Raw genomic sequence first — 15943 nt, 5'->3', positions numbered from 1 at the left:
GGTGGTTATAGTTCTTTATATATTCTAAATATTAAGCTCTTATCAAATATATGCTTTGCAAACATTTTCTCCCATTCTGTGAGCTGTCTTTTCACTCTCTTGATAGTGTACTTTGAGGCCCCTCCTTGTTTTTTTAGACTTAAAATGAATATTTTTTACTTTCCAATTTTATTCAAAATTATCACAAACATAAAATATGTTAAAGACTTGTTATAAATTTTACAAAGCTTTAAAATTTTAAACTCAAACAATATGTTTTATTTTAATCTAAAACTACTTTCCATGTATCCATTTACTATGAAACTGCTACTACAGTTCATTCAAGTTTTGGAAGAAGTGATTTCTGCATACAGTTAACCAATACTCAGCAAAGGATTCACCCTTAACCATCGACGTTACTCAGGCATTCTGTTGGGGCTCAATTAAAATATGAAAGAAACTTCGTGCTTTAGAAATAGAAGGAATCTTGCCCTACTTGGTACATGACTGCCTATGCTGAGAGACAACAGACTGAGGCGGTTAATAGCATGTATCTGGAGGGAGATTGTTTGGGTTCAAATCTGGGCTCTGCCACTTCCTGGCTGTGGGGCCTCAGCGAGATTACTTAACCACTCTGTGTCTCAGTTTCCTCATTTGTAAAATGGTGACAAATTCTAGGACCACCTTATAAAGCTGTTGTGAGAATTAAAATGAGCTAAAATTTCTAAAGTGCTAGGAAGATTAGCTAGGACAAAATAAACACCAGTTGGATGCTTGATAAATAAAAGTGCTCTAAAGGAATCAATTCCCTATGTTGACCATATTTTTCATCAACATTTTATTATTATTAACATAGATGACTCATTAATCAATCAGTACCTTACACTGTAATGGAGAAATATTTAAGGTCGCACGGCCCCACAAATTGAGCCTTTTCTACGATGTATTTTAGAATTACTATGGAATGAATAGCTCATTCACCACTCATTTAAGAAATATTAAGAATCTACAAGGTGTTAAAACACAATGGTCCCTGACCTCAAGGAACTCATAAAGGAGTCATGAGAGATAAACAACACTTTATGATGTGTGCAACTAAAGGAGTAGAGGATGCTTTGCAAAAACACAGCAGAGCATCTAACCCAGACTTTGAGGGACAGAGGGAAGGTGCAAAGGCTAACTGACATCTAAATTGAGATCTGAAGGCTCTCAGGCAGATTGTCTGCTGAAAAAATTGAAGGCGTAGGGATTGGAGAGAACTCCAACCAGAAGAAACTGTATAAATGAAGCCCAGAACCAAAAAGAGTTTGATATGATGACAAAACTGAGAATACAGTTTGACTTTAGTACAAGAGAGGAGAGAGGACAGAGGAGTTGGAGAAAGAAGGCTGAGATTAACAGAGACAAAAGTCCTGAAGAGTCCAATGAACTGTTTTAAGTATTCTAAATTTAATCTGAGCATTAATGTCAGTGCAGTGACAGATCAGATTTGCACTCTGTAAAGAAGGACCACTCTGATTACACTGGGGAGAAAGGATGAAAAGAGAGAAGACCACTTAGGAAGCTATTATAGGAACCTAGGCCAGATGCGAAGATAGCCTGGAGTATAGTAATGGCAAAAGGGAAAGAGAAAAGTGAAAGGTCTAAGGAGATATTTAAAAGACAAACTGATTATTGTGAAGAAGACGGAGGAATCACCGATACTTCCCAGTTTCTGGCTTGGACAAGGGATGCATGATTGTTGCAGACTGTTGAAGAAGCCATGATAAATCTATACTGGTCTGAAACGTAAAGTGGGAGGGGTGACGCAGCAAGGGGTAAAGCTGGAGAGGTTGGTTGGGGCCAGATAAATTTAGCTATAGGTTAAATGAAGATTTCTGTGATGTTGTTCTAAGAGAAATGGGAAGCTATGGGGAGCTTTATTGTTTGCACTACTCATTCTCAGGGAAATAAATAAATGAAAATGAAGACTCTGAATAATTCCCAGGCCCACCATGTATGGCTGGGCAGGCTGCATACTGCACAAATCCAGGGGATGCCATTCACATAGATCATGATATAAACGGCACTCCCGAAGTTGTGCAAAGCACAGTAGCCATCCTTGATATTTACGTGGTTCTCTATTTTATGTGAATAAATATCTTACCTCCTCAGTATAATAATGAACATCTCTAGAGCAGTGCTTATGTTTTACACTTTTCTTCTATTTCTCAAATTACCTAGCACAGTTCTGAACGCACATCTAACTCTTATTGAAACACTTTGTGGTCTTGACTCTAGAGACCACTATCCACTTGGATTTTTACTATTACAAGCACTACCTACTCTCCTATCACAGAGTAATTCCAATTACACTCATCAGCTTTACTCTGATTTTAGTTTTTTTATTTCTATAACAAGTTATTACATTTACATGTCTATATTTTTACTGAAGCAAGTTTTATGACACTGATGAGTTTTAAAGCATGTTCTCGTTTTCCTTCACTGGTCATTTTTCACTTGAAAATATTTGTGTTCCTCCCTTGCTTTTCTTTAGAGAAGAATTTTCAGGCCTTGATTTGATTTCTTTCATCCTCTATGATTATATACCTCTGGCCACTATTCCTTCATTTGATTAAGAATTAGTAAATTTTGGTATCACATATCTATTTGTCTTGCTTTCTGTGAAACACTTTTTCACTGCCATAACTATAAAGTCAATTATGGTTTTAGGTGTTATATCCCTTACAACACACAAAGAGCCTTATAATTTATTTAAATGGTCAGAATGAATCACAAAATGTATATATAGTCTTTTTTACATAAAATTCAATTGTAATCATAAATGATTCAAGAAACTCTTATGATCAAGAGTAATATATTTTCTCCTTTTAAATTTATTCTCATTAACTGTAGTATCCTCTGAATTTTGTTTGGTGATTCACTGTCAATTCAGTCATTTGTGAGTGAAGGACTACCACACCTGACATGTCACTGTTGAGTGGGGAGGGGTGAGAGGAAGATGAGACAGAGATCACTGACCCTCTCACTGGCAGCCAGCAAGGAAGCACAGTATGTATTCACTTATTTAACATATACTTCTAGAGCATCACCAGGCACTCCTCTAAAAAAATCTACAAATATTAACCCATTAATCCTCATTAAAATCCTACTAGGTAGATGCTATTTATAGCTTGGGAGTCTATGCCCTCCTATTTCTCCAATGTCAGTCAGCCCATTTACCAATGAAAACTGGCCTCTGTGCTAGGTTTAGAACGCATACCATCTGTTGAATTCACATGATTCTGCCATTAACGTTACTGTGTCTCTTCCATGATTACTGTATTAAACCTAAATTCCATTGATTTGTCCAGTGCAACTGTGACTCTTGACTAGGTCACTGCCACCACCGTCTATATGTGAGATTTATACTGAGTGAGTATGTAGAGCATAAAAGTTATGGCAAGTTCAATTTACATGACACTTCAGATAAAAATGATTAGAACTTACGTGTTTATAGTTACGTGAAGAAATATAAAATGGGCTTTTAACATAGTTTTCAAATGAACATGTAAGTTCCACATATCCAAGCCTTTATTTTCATTTCAGATCTCTCTCCTGAGCCCCAGAGCCCTATCTATCCAAACTGCTTACCAGAGTCACTGGCACATAGATCTCCCAGACACACTTTAACCTCAGCACTGTTACAGAGTGAAATCTCCATTTCCCTGTGCTGTTTGTATCCCTTCTCCATTAATGAAGAGTGCTAATTTGCCTAAGTAACCAGAAGCCTTGGCGTCATTTTGTTTGGTTCTTTGTTTCTTTCTAAAAGTCATTTTATTGTGAAAGCATGAAGGACTGCCTTTCATCAGGCAACAAGTTTGCCATTCCAAAGCTGTTTCAACATTTATTGAGTGCCTATGTTGTACTGGACCCTCTGCCAGTTGGAGGGCTGTAACAATTTTTAAAAACAATTTTATTGAACTACACTTAATTTATAATGTCGTGTTAGTTTCTAGTATACAGCAAAGTGATTCAGATATGTGTGTGTGTGTGTGTGTGTGTGTGTGTATCCCTGTGCTATACAGTAGGACCTTGTTGTTTATCTATTTTATATATAGTAGTTTGTATCTGTTAATCCCAAACTCCTAATTTATCCCTCCTCCACCCTCTTCTTTCCTCTTTGGTAACCATAAATTTGTTTTCTATGTCTGTGAGTCTGTTTCTGTTTTGTAGTTTGGTAAATGAGTTCATTTGTATCATATTTTAGATTCCACATATAAGTGGTATCATATGGTATTTGTCTTTCTGCCTGGCTTACTTCACTTAGTATGATAATCTCCAGGTCCATCCATGTTGCTGCAAATGGCATTATTTCATTATTTTTTTATGCCTGAGTAATATTCCATTGTATATATATACCACATCTTCTTTATCCATTCATCTGTCTATGGACATTTAGGTTGCTTCTATGTGTTGGCTATTGTGAATAATGCTGCTATGAACACTAGGGTACATGTATCTTTTCGAATTAGAGTTTTCCTTGGAGTCATTTTGAACTCCTCTCTCCCCTCACCTGCCCCTGCCAGCCCCCTTCTACTAAGTCACAAGTCTGGCAGATCTCTTATCCAGCATGACTGCTATAGCAAAACTGGATACCTGGTCTTCCCGATCCTGTTTCAATCCCCTCCAATCTATTCTCCACACTACTGTGAAAATCATCTCCCTAAAACACAAATGAATCCCTCCATCCCTCTAGTTAAAACTTTTCAATGGCTTTCTATCAATTTTAGGATAAATCCAAACTTCAGATGAGGTCCTTCATAATTAGGGCTGTTTTCCTCTCCAGCCACTGACTTGCCTCTCTCTTGTCCTATTAACCCAAGAAGTTCCAGCCATACCTAAACATCTGCCTTTTCTATCAAGTACCATCTTTTCTCTTGCCTATTTGCCTTTACACATAATGTTCCCTCTACCCAAATGCAGTTCTCCTCTCCCATTTCTTCGTCTAGCTAACTCCTAAGAAATTCAGCACAGATAACACCTCCTCCTAAAAGCCTCCCATGACCAGCACCCCTCATTCCTAAAACTTGGTTAGGTTACCCTTCACATGTGTTCCATATGTCTATATATCAGACACTTATCAAAAAGTATGTATTTATATATCTCTCCATTAGCAAATAAGCTCCTTAAGGGCAGAGTCTATGCCTGCTATTTTTGCATGATCAGCATCTAAGCATGCATCTGGCACTTGGACACTCAGTAAATGTTTGTTGAATGATGAACGAACAAACTCTGAAAATTAATGTGCAATTTTCTCTTTTTAGGTAAATTTTAGTTAAAATAACAAAATGGATAACATGTGTTCATAGTTCTTTTTTTAGGTACACGAGGTCAGGTACATAAGTGTCATCATCATAAATTCATAAAGCTTTAAGGAACTCAAATGGGTCATTTAAACTATCCCCTCACCTAAAACCACCCCACATACATATAATTCTATTTTAATTTAAAGTCTTCTAGAGAGCTGCAAATTTTAAATTAGTTCTGTCTTCTTCTGTCAATGTGTTTTCTCTTTTACAATATATACCTATTACACCCATCTTCCTGGAGAAGATTGGAATGTTTAGGAATGGGGTCAGTATAGAGAATAAAGAGGACAGTTCTAAAAGGACTGTCTGCTCCAAGAGGTTTCATGGGTAATATTTGAAGAAGAAACTTTTGAAAGGCAATCAGTTCAAAAATCTATCTTCAGATGAAATTCTTTGCTTGAATCATACTCTACCTAGTTTACCTTTTTTTTGAGATAGTTTACTCTAAAAGATATGGATACAAAGATAATAATTAAGAGCCATGGAGTGGAGACAGGGGCTGGTTATTTTTTAAATCAGAAATATAGTGATAGTTGCTACAGCTGAACTCTGAACATAGCACTGAGTTTTGTGGCAGCAAAAGTAGAACGAGAACCACTTTGTGAAATAAAAGGAAGCAGGAACAAATTTTTTTTTTCCTGAAATCATACCTAGGCCTGGCTTGAAACATAATAGTTAATAAAAGATTGGTTGAATAAAAGAGTATACCTTTGTATTAAAAAATTTAACAGCAAAATGGACATCTTCAATGATAGGTTTTTAAAGTTATGGGAAAGTCTAAGTATCTATTTTTAAATAAGCCCTCAAAAAAAAAAAAAGAGGGACTTTTAGAATTATTAGACTAATTCTACAAAGACATTTTTATAGAAAACTAATGTAATCTAGTTTACTTACATAATATAATAGTGATTCTAACTTGACACAGAGATACAACTTAGAATATATGGAAAAGTGGAGAGAGATCATTTCCTTTGGAGACACATGCACACATACACAAGCACAAATATCATTTGTTTTCACCTAGATTTTTTAACAGAACTTGAATAAACAATAAATTTAAAATTGAGCCACCCTTATAATAGAAAACTGGGGTGTATGGCAAAACCAATACTTCACTTTGAAAATTAGGGAAGTCTGACTTGTGTTCAAATGGGCCATTCCACCCACTACAAGACAAGGCCAATTTGTTTTCTCAAGGTATGGCCCTGGATTTCTCCTAGGGCCAGTAAATCTACTCAGTAGAAATCCCAAAGTTCTGCCCCCAGTGAACATGGAAGAAAAGCCCTTCACACCAAGTGTGATTAAATAAAGAACAAAGGGAAGTGTTGAGTATGCATTCACCTCAACCAACCAACAAATATCAAGGGCCTCCCTCTTCACTGTACTCCACCTCAAATGTTCTCAAAAGACCCAGGAGAGCAGGCAGGCAATCACAGGGCAGCTGGCCTCCCTGGGCCCTGACGAAGTCTCCTGGGCACTCTTCCTGATAACAGGAGGTCTCAGTCCAACAACTCTCTCAAGTACTCTATTGGTTCTCAACTTCCAGTGGATTACACACTTTCCCCAGGTGATTTTAAAGAGCTTCTGGTTTGATAAGACTTTCCTTAGAAGCCAGAGGAAACCAAAAAGTCTTCTAGAGCTCTGAGGCCAGTTTAAGCCCTAAATACAACTTCCACTCCCTCAAACCTCCAGGTATTTACCAATTAAAGTTAGTTCTCTGCATCTGGGCCTCCACTCAAGATCCCATAATGGTCCTCAACGAGACCTCAAAAGCAGTTATGCACAATTACTGGACAGTCATTGGTACCCAAAGGCCTAAATAGATGACTTGTTTTAACAGTTAACACTGAGGTTTATCTGGAACTCCTAGAACATCTAGGAATAGTTTCCTGATACCTCTGAGGTAACACAGAAAGAGCACAAGGTCAGACAGCAATTAAGAAAAAGGTCCTAGTCCCAGTTTGGCCACTAACTCACTTTGTGATGAGGGCAATTATCCAATCTTCTTTGGGCTTTAACCACAGTGAAGAAGATACCTACTCTACTTTCCTGAGCTGTTATAAGAATCTAATCTTCTAAGAGATGTGAAAACACTTAGAACAATAATTACTCCTTCCTTCATTCTATTTAAACATATTGAACATCTGTTCTATGCTAAGCATTATGCTAGGCATGAAATTTACATCTGGTAGAGAAAGCAGAAACTAAACCGTTACAGTTGTGATAAGGACTATGAAAGAGAAATATTAGAAGCAGGGAAAGATAAATCAATAAACTCAACCCGCTGGGAGGGCTCAAGGAAGGTTTCCCTGAGGAATCAACATCTAAGCAGAGCCATAAAGAATGAGTAGGAATTAATCAGGCAAAGAAGTGTAGGAAAAGGTTCTAGTAGTCAGAGGAGCAAAGGTCTTGAAAAAACATTCAACAAATGTAAAGTGCTTTTAGGAAACACTTAGATAACTTTTCAAAAACATTTAATCTGTGACATTAAAATGTAACCCCACAATCTGCCATTTCAAAAACCCACTCTTACAGGTTTATCTACAGCTTGGATTTTTCTTTTTAGTCATCAAACTTTTCCTAAGAAAACAGTGAGATCCCAGCCCTGGTTGCATTATTTTCTACTTATGTACTAATGCTTAGATAACAAAACAGATAAATGTCCATGTAGAAGCAACGATTTGGGACACAGAATAAAATTCTGAAAAATCTTGTTTTTAGGATATATTGGTAGGTGCATAAAAATTCAGAATTTTTATAGTTCCCTGGAACATTTTCCACTTAAGTATATGAAAAAAAAAAGAAAGAAAAAAAAAAGCCCTCTATCCCTACCCTATCCTTAAAAAAAAAAAAAAGTCAGTGCTTTGAGTTAATTATCGTACATTCAGAACTATAAGACTCCTTTTATATTGGCAAATACATCAAATTTAAAGGGCATAATTCGTTAAGTTTTCTGAAGTTGCTTTACTAATTATCTTTTCAGTTCTAATATCCTTTGGAACAACAGTTTTTGTAGGAGAATCATGGTATTGTACATGTACCTCCCAGGATGTGTTTTAAATACATTATAAATGTTTACTACAGGCTTTTCCTTCTCATAGCAAATTGAAGTTCTAGATCATTAATATGAAGATTTTCCCCCTGCCCAAGACACATGCAATTTAAAATCATTTTATGTCAACATATATTACTTATTTTCTTGAATTATGAACCAAATAAATTGCCTCAATTTGCAAATTAGCTTCATACAGGTGCATATTTAAAGAGATAGGCGAACTTTTCTATTCCTACTCTTCTGAAAATGTGCATAACTATGATTTGCCATGTTTACTGTTTGGCTATATATAGGTTACAAGCAAAATATTACAAAGTATTATTTTAAACTTTACCCCCACTTTTCTTATATAAATAGCTGCTTCAGAAGAAGTTTATTTCGTGCAGCTAAGCAGTTTAAAAATCATGTTCTTCGGGCTTTTACTGGCTTATTTTAAAAGACCTTCTAAACAACCAAAGAGTGGCCTGGTACTCCAATATACAACAAAACACCTTTCTTATATTTTATAATTAAACAACCACCACCAATTGCTGAAATTCCACAATTGGTACAACGATGTATTATCACTACCATTGAAGTCATGTGTTATTATTCAAAGAGGGGAAGTATCCAAATTCATTTTTAAATAGCTGCAAGATGTAATGGCCCAAACATACAGGGTTTGAGGGAGCATAAAGAGATTTTATAACAGACATTAAACTTTTTAATCTTTTCATGTATGTCCTTTTGATTTAGAAGGAACAAAATCTCAATGAGGAAAAAAAAAACTCTAGGTTATAGACACATTGTACACAGTTCTTTCTAGTAGCAATTTTGATTGGAACTCAAACTTATTTTTGTCCAAATACTCTGAAGAAGATATCTTGCAACACTGTTTTATAATTACTTTGGACATATTTAATAGAGCAGATTCTCTCATTAGCACATCAAAAACACAATGAGAAAGATCAGAGATTTTAAATGAAATAAAACTTCATTGATAACTTTAAGATTCCTTTCACACTGAATGAATTTAAAAATTCTAAACCAGTGAACTACTGATTTATCATGATACCTATATGGAAACTTTTTTTCACATTATTTTGGATCCATGAATACATATTTAAACAGTTTATTAGGGGAGACAAGTGGGAAAATAAAACAAAACCCTCCCAGGTATGCAGACAGTATGTCAAAGTCAGGAATAAAATGCACTGGTATCTTATGCTACCAAAATGAAGTCACTTGACTGAAAAAAAAAAAAAAAAAAAAAGCTTGATCAAAATATATACTTTATGTACAAATATTGTGGCTCATTCAAAAGCATTTTTAAATCCATGGTGATGTTTTAAAAATAAATCATTTAAATGGTTAAGTTGACTATTAAGAGAAGTTTTCATAACAAAGCTTACAGGGTTTTTTTAAATTAAAAGAATAAATATATTAGAATACTCATCTGTCCCTATTTAAAGTCATTAAAGGGGTGCTTAAGTTGAATTTAGATAACGTGAAATACATTAAAATAAGTTCCTCAGGGGAAAGAAAAATCTTACCATTCCATCAAGATATTAGTCAAGTGCAGATAACTTCAAAACATTAAGTTATATTCCTTTTGTATTCCATTCCTTCATAAGCCAGACCATAAGTGGAAATAGGTGGCTACTTAAGAATGCCATATCTAAGTCACTTATACTTTGGTGATGACTTAGCCTGTTTGGATTGATTAAATTCCGCAATATAGTCTACATTGTATACTTATGGGAAGAGATAATCTGTCACTATTACGCTAAAACATGATATTCTGTATCTTAAGAGTTATCTGTACATCCATATTTCAGTATCAAATTTATAAAAGAATGTCATTTTCCCTTTTTAAGAAATCATGTTTTAGTTTAGCTGTATACATACTGTCCAGAAAATTAAATATTTGTAAATAGCAAGTGTCCATTCACGAAGGCCACTGAGTAGGACTGAAAGGGAAAAAAAATCCAAAAATAAGCCCATTCAAAAAATGTAATATGCTCTAATGAAGTTAACATGGTCAGTACATATGAAACACTGTGTGTCCAGCACTGTTCTGGGCACTTTGAGGAGTATACGTGCATGCACACAAGCACACACAGACGTGCAGAAGAAAGAAGACGAATTCACATGAAACAACTGTAGAGGAAAAGACTATCAACTCTGAAATTTTCAAAATGGAGAACAGATTAGTGGTTGCCCAGGGTTAGGAACAAGAGGGAGGTAGGTGTGGCTATAAAAAGGCATCACAAGGGATCCTTGTGGTGATGAAAGTAGTATCTTGACAACAGTGGTGATGGATACACACGGTATAAAATTGTATAGAACTAAACACACACATACACTTAAAGTACAAGGAAAACTGAAAAAAAAAAACTGATGGATTTTTATCAATGTCAGTATTCTGGTTGTGATATACTACAGTTTTGAGGTACATTAGCTCTCTATATTATTTCTTACCACAGCATGTAAATCTACAATTATCTCAAAATTAAGTTTTTTAAAATGATTACAAAATACACTTTCTCTATTCTAAATACATCCGCCTCCCAAAATAAAAACATGCAATAATAAACACCAGAATCCCTCCCAGTGACAAAAGAAATTGCCAGCTAGGTGCAGTAGTAATTCCCCTCAAAGAAACCCAGAGTAAACATTATGTCTAAACATTCTTGCCCTGAAAATATGTTCTGAATTTTCTTCAAATCCGTGTTAATTTAATGAGTTTTAAAGATCATATCCCATAAATTGAAGATTTCTCATGACACAGCAGCAATAAAATTCTACCTTCAGATGGTGGTGGAATCATCCTTAATCAGAGACAGAGACAGAGTTGGGGGGGGTGTACCACCATTTTCTTCTCTGTTTATGTTAAAAGATAAGAAGCAAATCACACACACAGGCACACACTCTTCCTCTCCCTGTAGATTCTACATGAGTTCGGATCGAGACGTGTAATAAGAGCACCATAAGGATTTCTCAAAGCTAGGTCTCTGCCTACTTGGAACCTCTCGGAAAATATTCAAGCATATCTTTGCTCTTTCGCTAATGCAAGACAAGAAATAACGGGTCAACTGCTCTGGAATTCCTTTGGTGTGAGAAAGTCAAGTCGAAGGTGATCAAAGGCAGGGCATCCGGATAAAATGGGTCTGATTAGGGTAGACTCAGACAACCTGACATGTGCTTGGTTGCGATAAAGATGGAAATAGGGACGTCGGGTCCCTCTCACACCAATCTGGAAACGTGACCCGCTGAAGAGACCGAACGCTTCTACAGCCTCCGCGGTGGGTTGGAGGAATTTAGGGACGCTGTCCTCCCGTCCCCATCCTGCCGCTCCCCAACAGCTCAGCCGGCTGGGGAGCGGGGCGACGGGGACCCGGGGCGAGGCGAAGCCAGGGGACACTGGGCGACGAGGGGCCGGGGATACGGGGTGAGGGGCGAGGCAGGGCCAAGGACCCAGGGAGACTAGGAATGGAGATGCGGGGCGAAGCCGGGGCAGCAAGGGACGCGGGGTCGGGGCGCGGGGCGACGCGAGTGCGAGGTGAGGGCTCACCCGCGTTTTGCAGCGTCTCGATGTTCTGCGGTCTGGTCGCCAGCTCCGCCACCATCTGCACGAATTGGGTCCGGGCTTTCTGGTACTGCTCGAACACTGCGGGGAGAGACACGCTGGAGCGCGCTGCCCGCGGCCCCCGGGCCCCGCCGCTCCCCGTCGGGGCGCCCGGACCTACCTTGCAGCACCTGCCTCTGACTCATGGCGCCCTCGCCACCAGCTCGGCGGCGCCCGGCTCGTCCGCGCCCGGCCTGCGAGTCCGCGGAGGGGTCGACCGCGGCGACCGCTCGGACTCCGACGGGAGCCAGGTCTCTCTGTGTACCCGCGTCTCCCGGGCAACCGACCGGAACCGGAACGCGGCCCTCTCACGGCAACGGCGATCCCGGGCGTGACGTCAGGGCGCGGTGCTCGGGCGCCCCGTGCGTGGTTGGCGTCCACCAGGGAGCTCAGCCTGCGCGACTCCTCCGACGTGCGGAGCTCGCTCGGCGGCCGGGGGAGCCGTGTGCCGTCGAGGGTCACACCCTGTGGGCACAGGCGTCCGCCAGGAGGTCAGGGAGTTTCACAGACCGAACCCGGAGGGAGCCCCACGCGCCCAGAAACCCGGTCCAAGTGCGGCGAGACAAGCAAAGTGCTGCGATGGAGTCGCCTGGGCTTCGACGGTCGAGAAAAATCTCACATAGGACACTGTGTAATCTGATAAATACATTACTGTCAGTACAACCTTAAAGTCAAATGTTTTCCCCTTTAGTCCAGCTTTTATATACCCGGCATTTCAGGTTTCAGGATTCCTGGAGGGTCAAGACAACTATGTTCATACACTTAATTATACTGTATTGAAAACATTTAATAAGCACTCCTAGAGATTCAGTGAGAAAAGCAGACGAGGAAACAATATGATAAACGTCCTGTCTTCCTTGACTTTCTCCAAATTACTACCAACTTTGCTGTTTCCTCACTTTCATGTGATTTTTAAACATGTTGTCTTTGTCTTTTAAATTTAGGCTTCATTCTGTTGCTGAAGGACATTTCCAAAAGAAACTGAGAGAATCTTTACCTGGAAAGTCTTGATTGAAATTATCTTAACCAGACTTCCCTTGCTGACATAACTTTAATTCTTTACCCGGTTTCTTTTGACAAAAGTTAGGTAGTCTGTTACTGGTTTCTAGTTTGTCTGAAAACTGTATACCAAATGTTTCAGTGACAGGTGTCAACTTTAAATGTTCCTCCATCAGAAACTACAATTTCGCCAGATGCCAAGTGAGCAGATAGTCACAGCTGCTGCTGAGTAGTGCCAAGACAGGAAACCTCTTGATATCTCTTCTTTAATAGAAGAGAGCATGCAAACTTAGCTGGGGTGAGTCCTATATAATAATCTTTCAAATCTCACTCTGACTTGAGCTCTCTGATAAAGTCCTGGTATTTTGTGAAGCCCCAAATAGTTGTGGAATGGACTAGCAATCAGAGAGAGGAGTAAGTATGTTAAATACTTACAGCCGGGTCCCTACCACCCCCGGAACAGGTGTATGTCTTTTGCTCCGGAGTTCAGAAGCCAATGATACCCACAGTCCCTTTACTTAACTCTGAGGCATAAAGTTTAACAGTGATCTCCACATTTCCCTAAGGAAACAGGTCCTTTAGAATTAAAAGTTTTTGTGTGTACTAATTTAGAGATTGGGGGGGAGGGACAAGTTGAACAAGTAATTAAAATGGCAAATACACCTTCACTGTAATTTTATTTTCAGTTCCTTGTTGCATTGTGAAAAAAGAAATCCCCTTAAAACTAAAAGGTTCCATATTTGGTTTCAGTCCTTTAACAATTCAAACTCCGAAGTGACTACAGCTGCCATTTTTAGTAATTCTTTTTACTATGTATTTTCTACTTGAAACGTGTTGAGATAAGAGCTCAATAGTGAAAAAAAGGCTAAACCTATAAACATAACAGTCTACTTACGGAACCTTGCAAAGTTTGAAAACTTAAGTTCAAGTGGTATATAAATTATTTTTAACTATAGATTCTGAGTATTTGTCATTAACAGTGTCTGTGGGTTAAACTGTATTGTTCCTGATGAAACACAATATAGAATTCCTACTTTATATCTGAAACTGGACATACTAAAGAAGCTAGATCTTTGCTCTTTATTCTAGCTTTCTTTTTTAAAATCCTTAAAATTAAATGGAGAACTGTAACAGATTAATTGTAAAACATAAATGAATTGTTAGTAATTCAAATATAAGATATGGCAAAACTGAAAGATTACGTTTACTGACAAAGCCAATCTATATTTTCTGACTCACTTTTCAACTTACTAACTATAAAATAAAATACCATTCTGTTTTACAAAGCTAGTTGAATACCCCAAGATGACGTACACACCTCTAACAGTTAAGCAGTGAGAAAGAAAACTATTCAAAGGGATATGTCAATTAAAAAAAAAAAAAGGAAGAAAAGGTGCTATTTAAGATTACTCTTCTTAAAGTACCAGCTGACTTTAATACAGATATACAGTGTACTTGACACATTAAACTATACATTTGATTGAGAATGAAACTTATTATCTGAATAACTTGCAAAAATGTTTCCAAGAAAGATTTGTGTGGAAGCCTTTGCCCCCTTTTGTATAAAGCTAATCACATGTAATTTCAAAATCATTTTTGCATTTATCTTTTTATGAAAATGAGACTCAAAAAAGACAACATTATAAAGCCAGTTTAAAAATCCTGTTCTGTTTCTCTTTAAAAATCTGCTCTGGGAATTCAGAAAAACCCATTATCATGGGAATATATTCTGCACATGCCTAAAAGAAATTTTACTAATTTTAACAGACATGTTTTCTTTTCCTTCAGCTTCTAGAAGAATTTTAAAAGTTAAAGCTTTATATGTTCTAAGTAGATATTAATATCCACATTTTAAAACTGCTGTTGAATGAATCAAGTGTATATATATTCCTCTCCCAAGCCGAAAACATTAAATATCAGTGTGTGCCTGACACTACTACTAACAGAATGTGCTTGTCTTCTAGGACAGGAAACCTAGTGGAAGATCGACATCTAAAGAAAGTTTAATTCATTAAATAAGCATATACTGCAGCCTGCCCTGTTTTAAGGGCTATTATTGCACTCAGCACTTTAAGTGCCTTGGGAACAAAGAAGAGGGACTTAGGATAACCTAGGGGAAGAGGTGAGAATATCTAAAACATCACTTAACTAATAAAAGGTGTCTTGTTTTTAAGAAAAATTAGCTGACTTTTACCTAGATATGAAATCTCCTTCCCTCCTCCCCCAAAGAATTAAAACATAATGGTAGTATTTAAATATGCATTCATTTGGCAACTGCATGTAATTATGCAAGTCATAAGAATACAATAATCATTTTGCCAACATCAAATCTAAAATTAATAATATTTACATAGTTGAATGAAAAATAAAGGTATTACATACCCCATAACCAAGTTAGTGGACTCAAAATATTACCTATAATGATGAAAGCAAACACATGACATCTTAAATGTTGCTCTGCTCCTCTTATGATTAAAAGCCTCAGGAGTTTACATTTGGGTTTTAGCAGACCAACCGGTTGTGCCATCAAGTTTGTCAGCAGAGCAGAAAAGACTCGGACACTTCCATCCAGAAAAAGAAGATTAACATTTCTATGCTGATGTTGTGTTTGTGTCTTGTTTCCTATTCTTTGCTTTTCAAGCCTTTTAAAGTCAACTTATATTTTAGACTTTAAAGTTTTTACGTTTGTGTTAAGGCCAATAAAATGTTTAAATGACAGTGATTTTGCTGGCCCCAAAGTTCTAAAGATACACCTGTACATGGCTTCCTTTTCCAGTAATTCAGTGGATGCACAGATTGAACTCATCCTTTCCACTTCCAAAGACTGATACTAAAAATTGATGATTCTAATGTCTGAAATACAGCATAACATTTTCGAAGGCAATGGGACATGCATAAAGACCAATTTATTGCTGCTTGGTGTGCGTGTGTGTTATGTGAGTATCTTCTTTT

At 37.5% G+C, this 15943-nt stretch overlaps 1 protein-coding gene across 2 annotated transcripts in view; it reads right to left on the bottom strand.

Moving 5' to 3' along the window:
- Positions 1 to 12138, bottom strand: part of SPAG6 (sperm associated antigen 6) — a 73552-nt gene extending 61414 nt beyond the window's left edge. For both annotated transcript variants that reach the window (XM_068538607.1, XM_068538615.1), the window contains exons 1-2: positions 12114 to 12138; positions 11939 to 12034 (exon numbers count right to left, since the gene is read on the bottom strand). In XM_068538607.1, the coding sequence (XP_068394708.1) occupies positions 11939 to 12034; positions 12114 to 12138 (121 nt within the window). The remainder of the gene's footprint in view (positions 1 to 11938; positions 12035 to 12113) is intronic.
- Between the last annotated feature and the right edge of the window lie 3805 nt (positions 12139 to 15943).

This window comes from Eschrichtius robustus, chromosome 1, assembly GCF_028021215.1.
Source record: "Eschrichtius robustus isolate mEscRob2 chromosome 1, mEscRob2.pri, whole genome shotgun sequence".
Lineage (NCBI taxonomy): Eukaryota > Metazoa > Chordata > Mammalia > Artiodactyla > Eschrichtiidae > Eschrichtius > Eschrichtius robustus.
The sequence above is the reverse complement of the archived record's forward strand: the minus strand, read 5'-3'. Positions and strand labels throughout refer to the sequence as shown.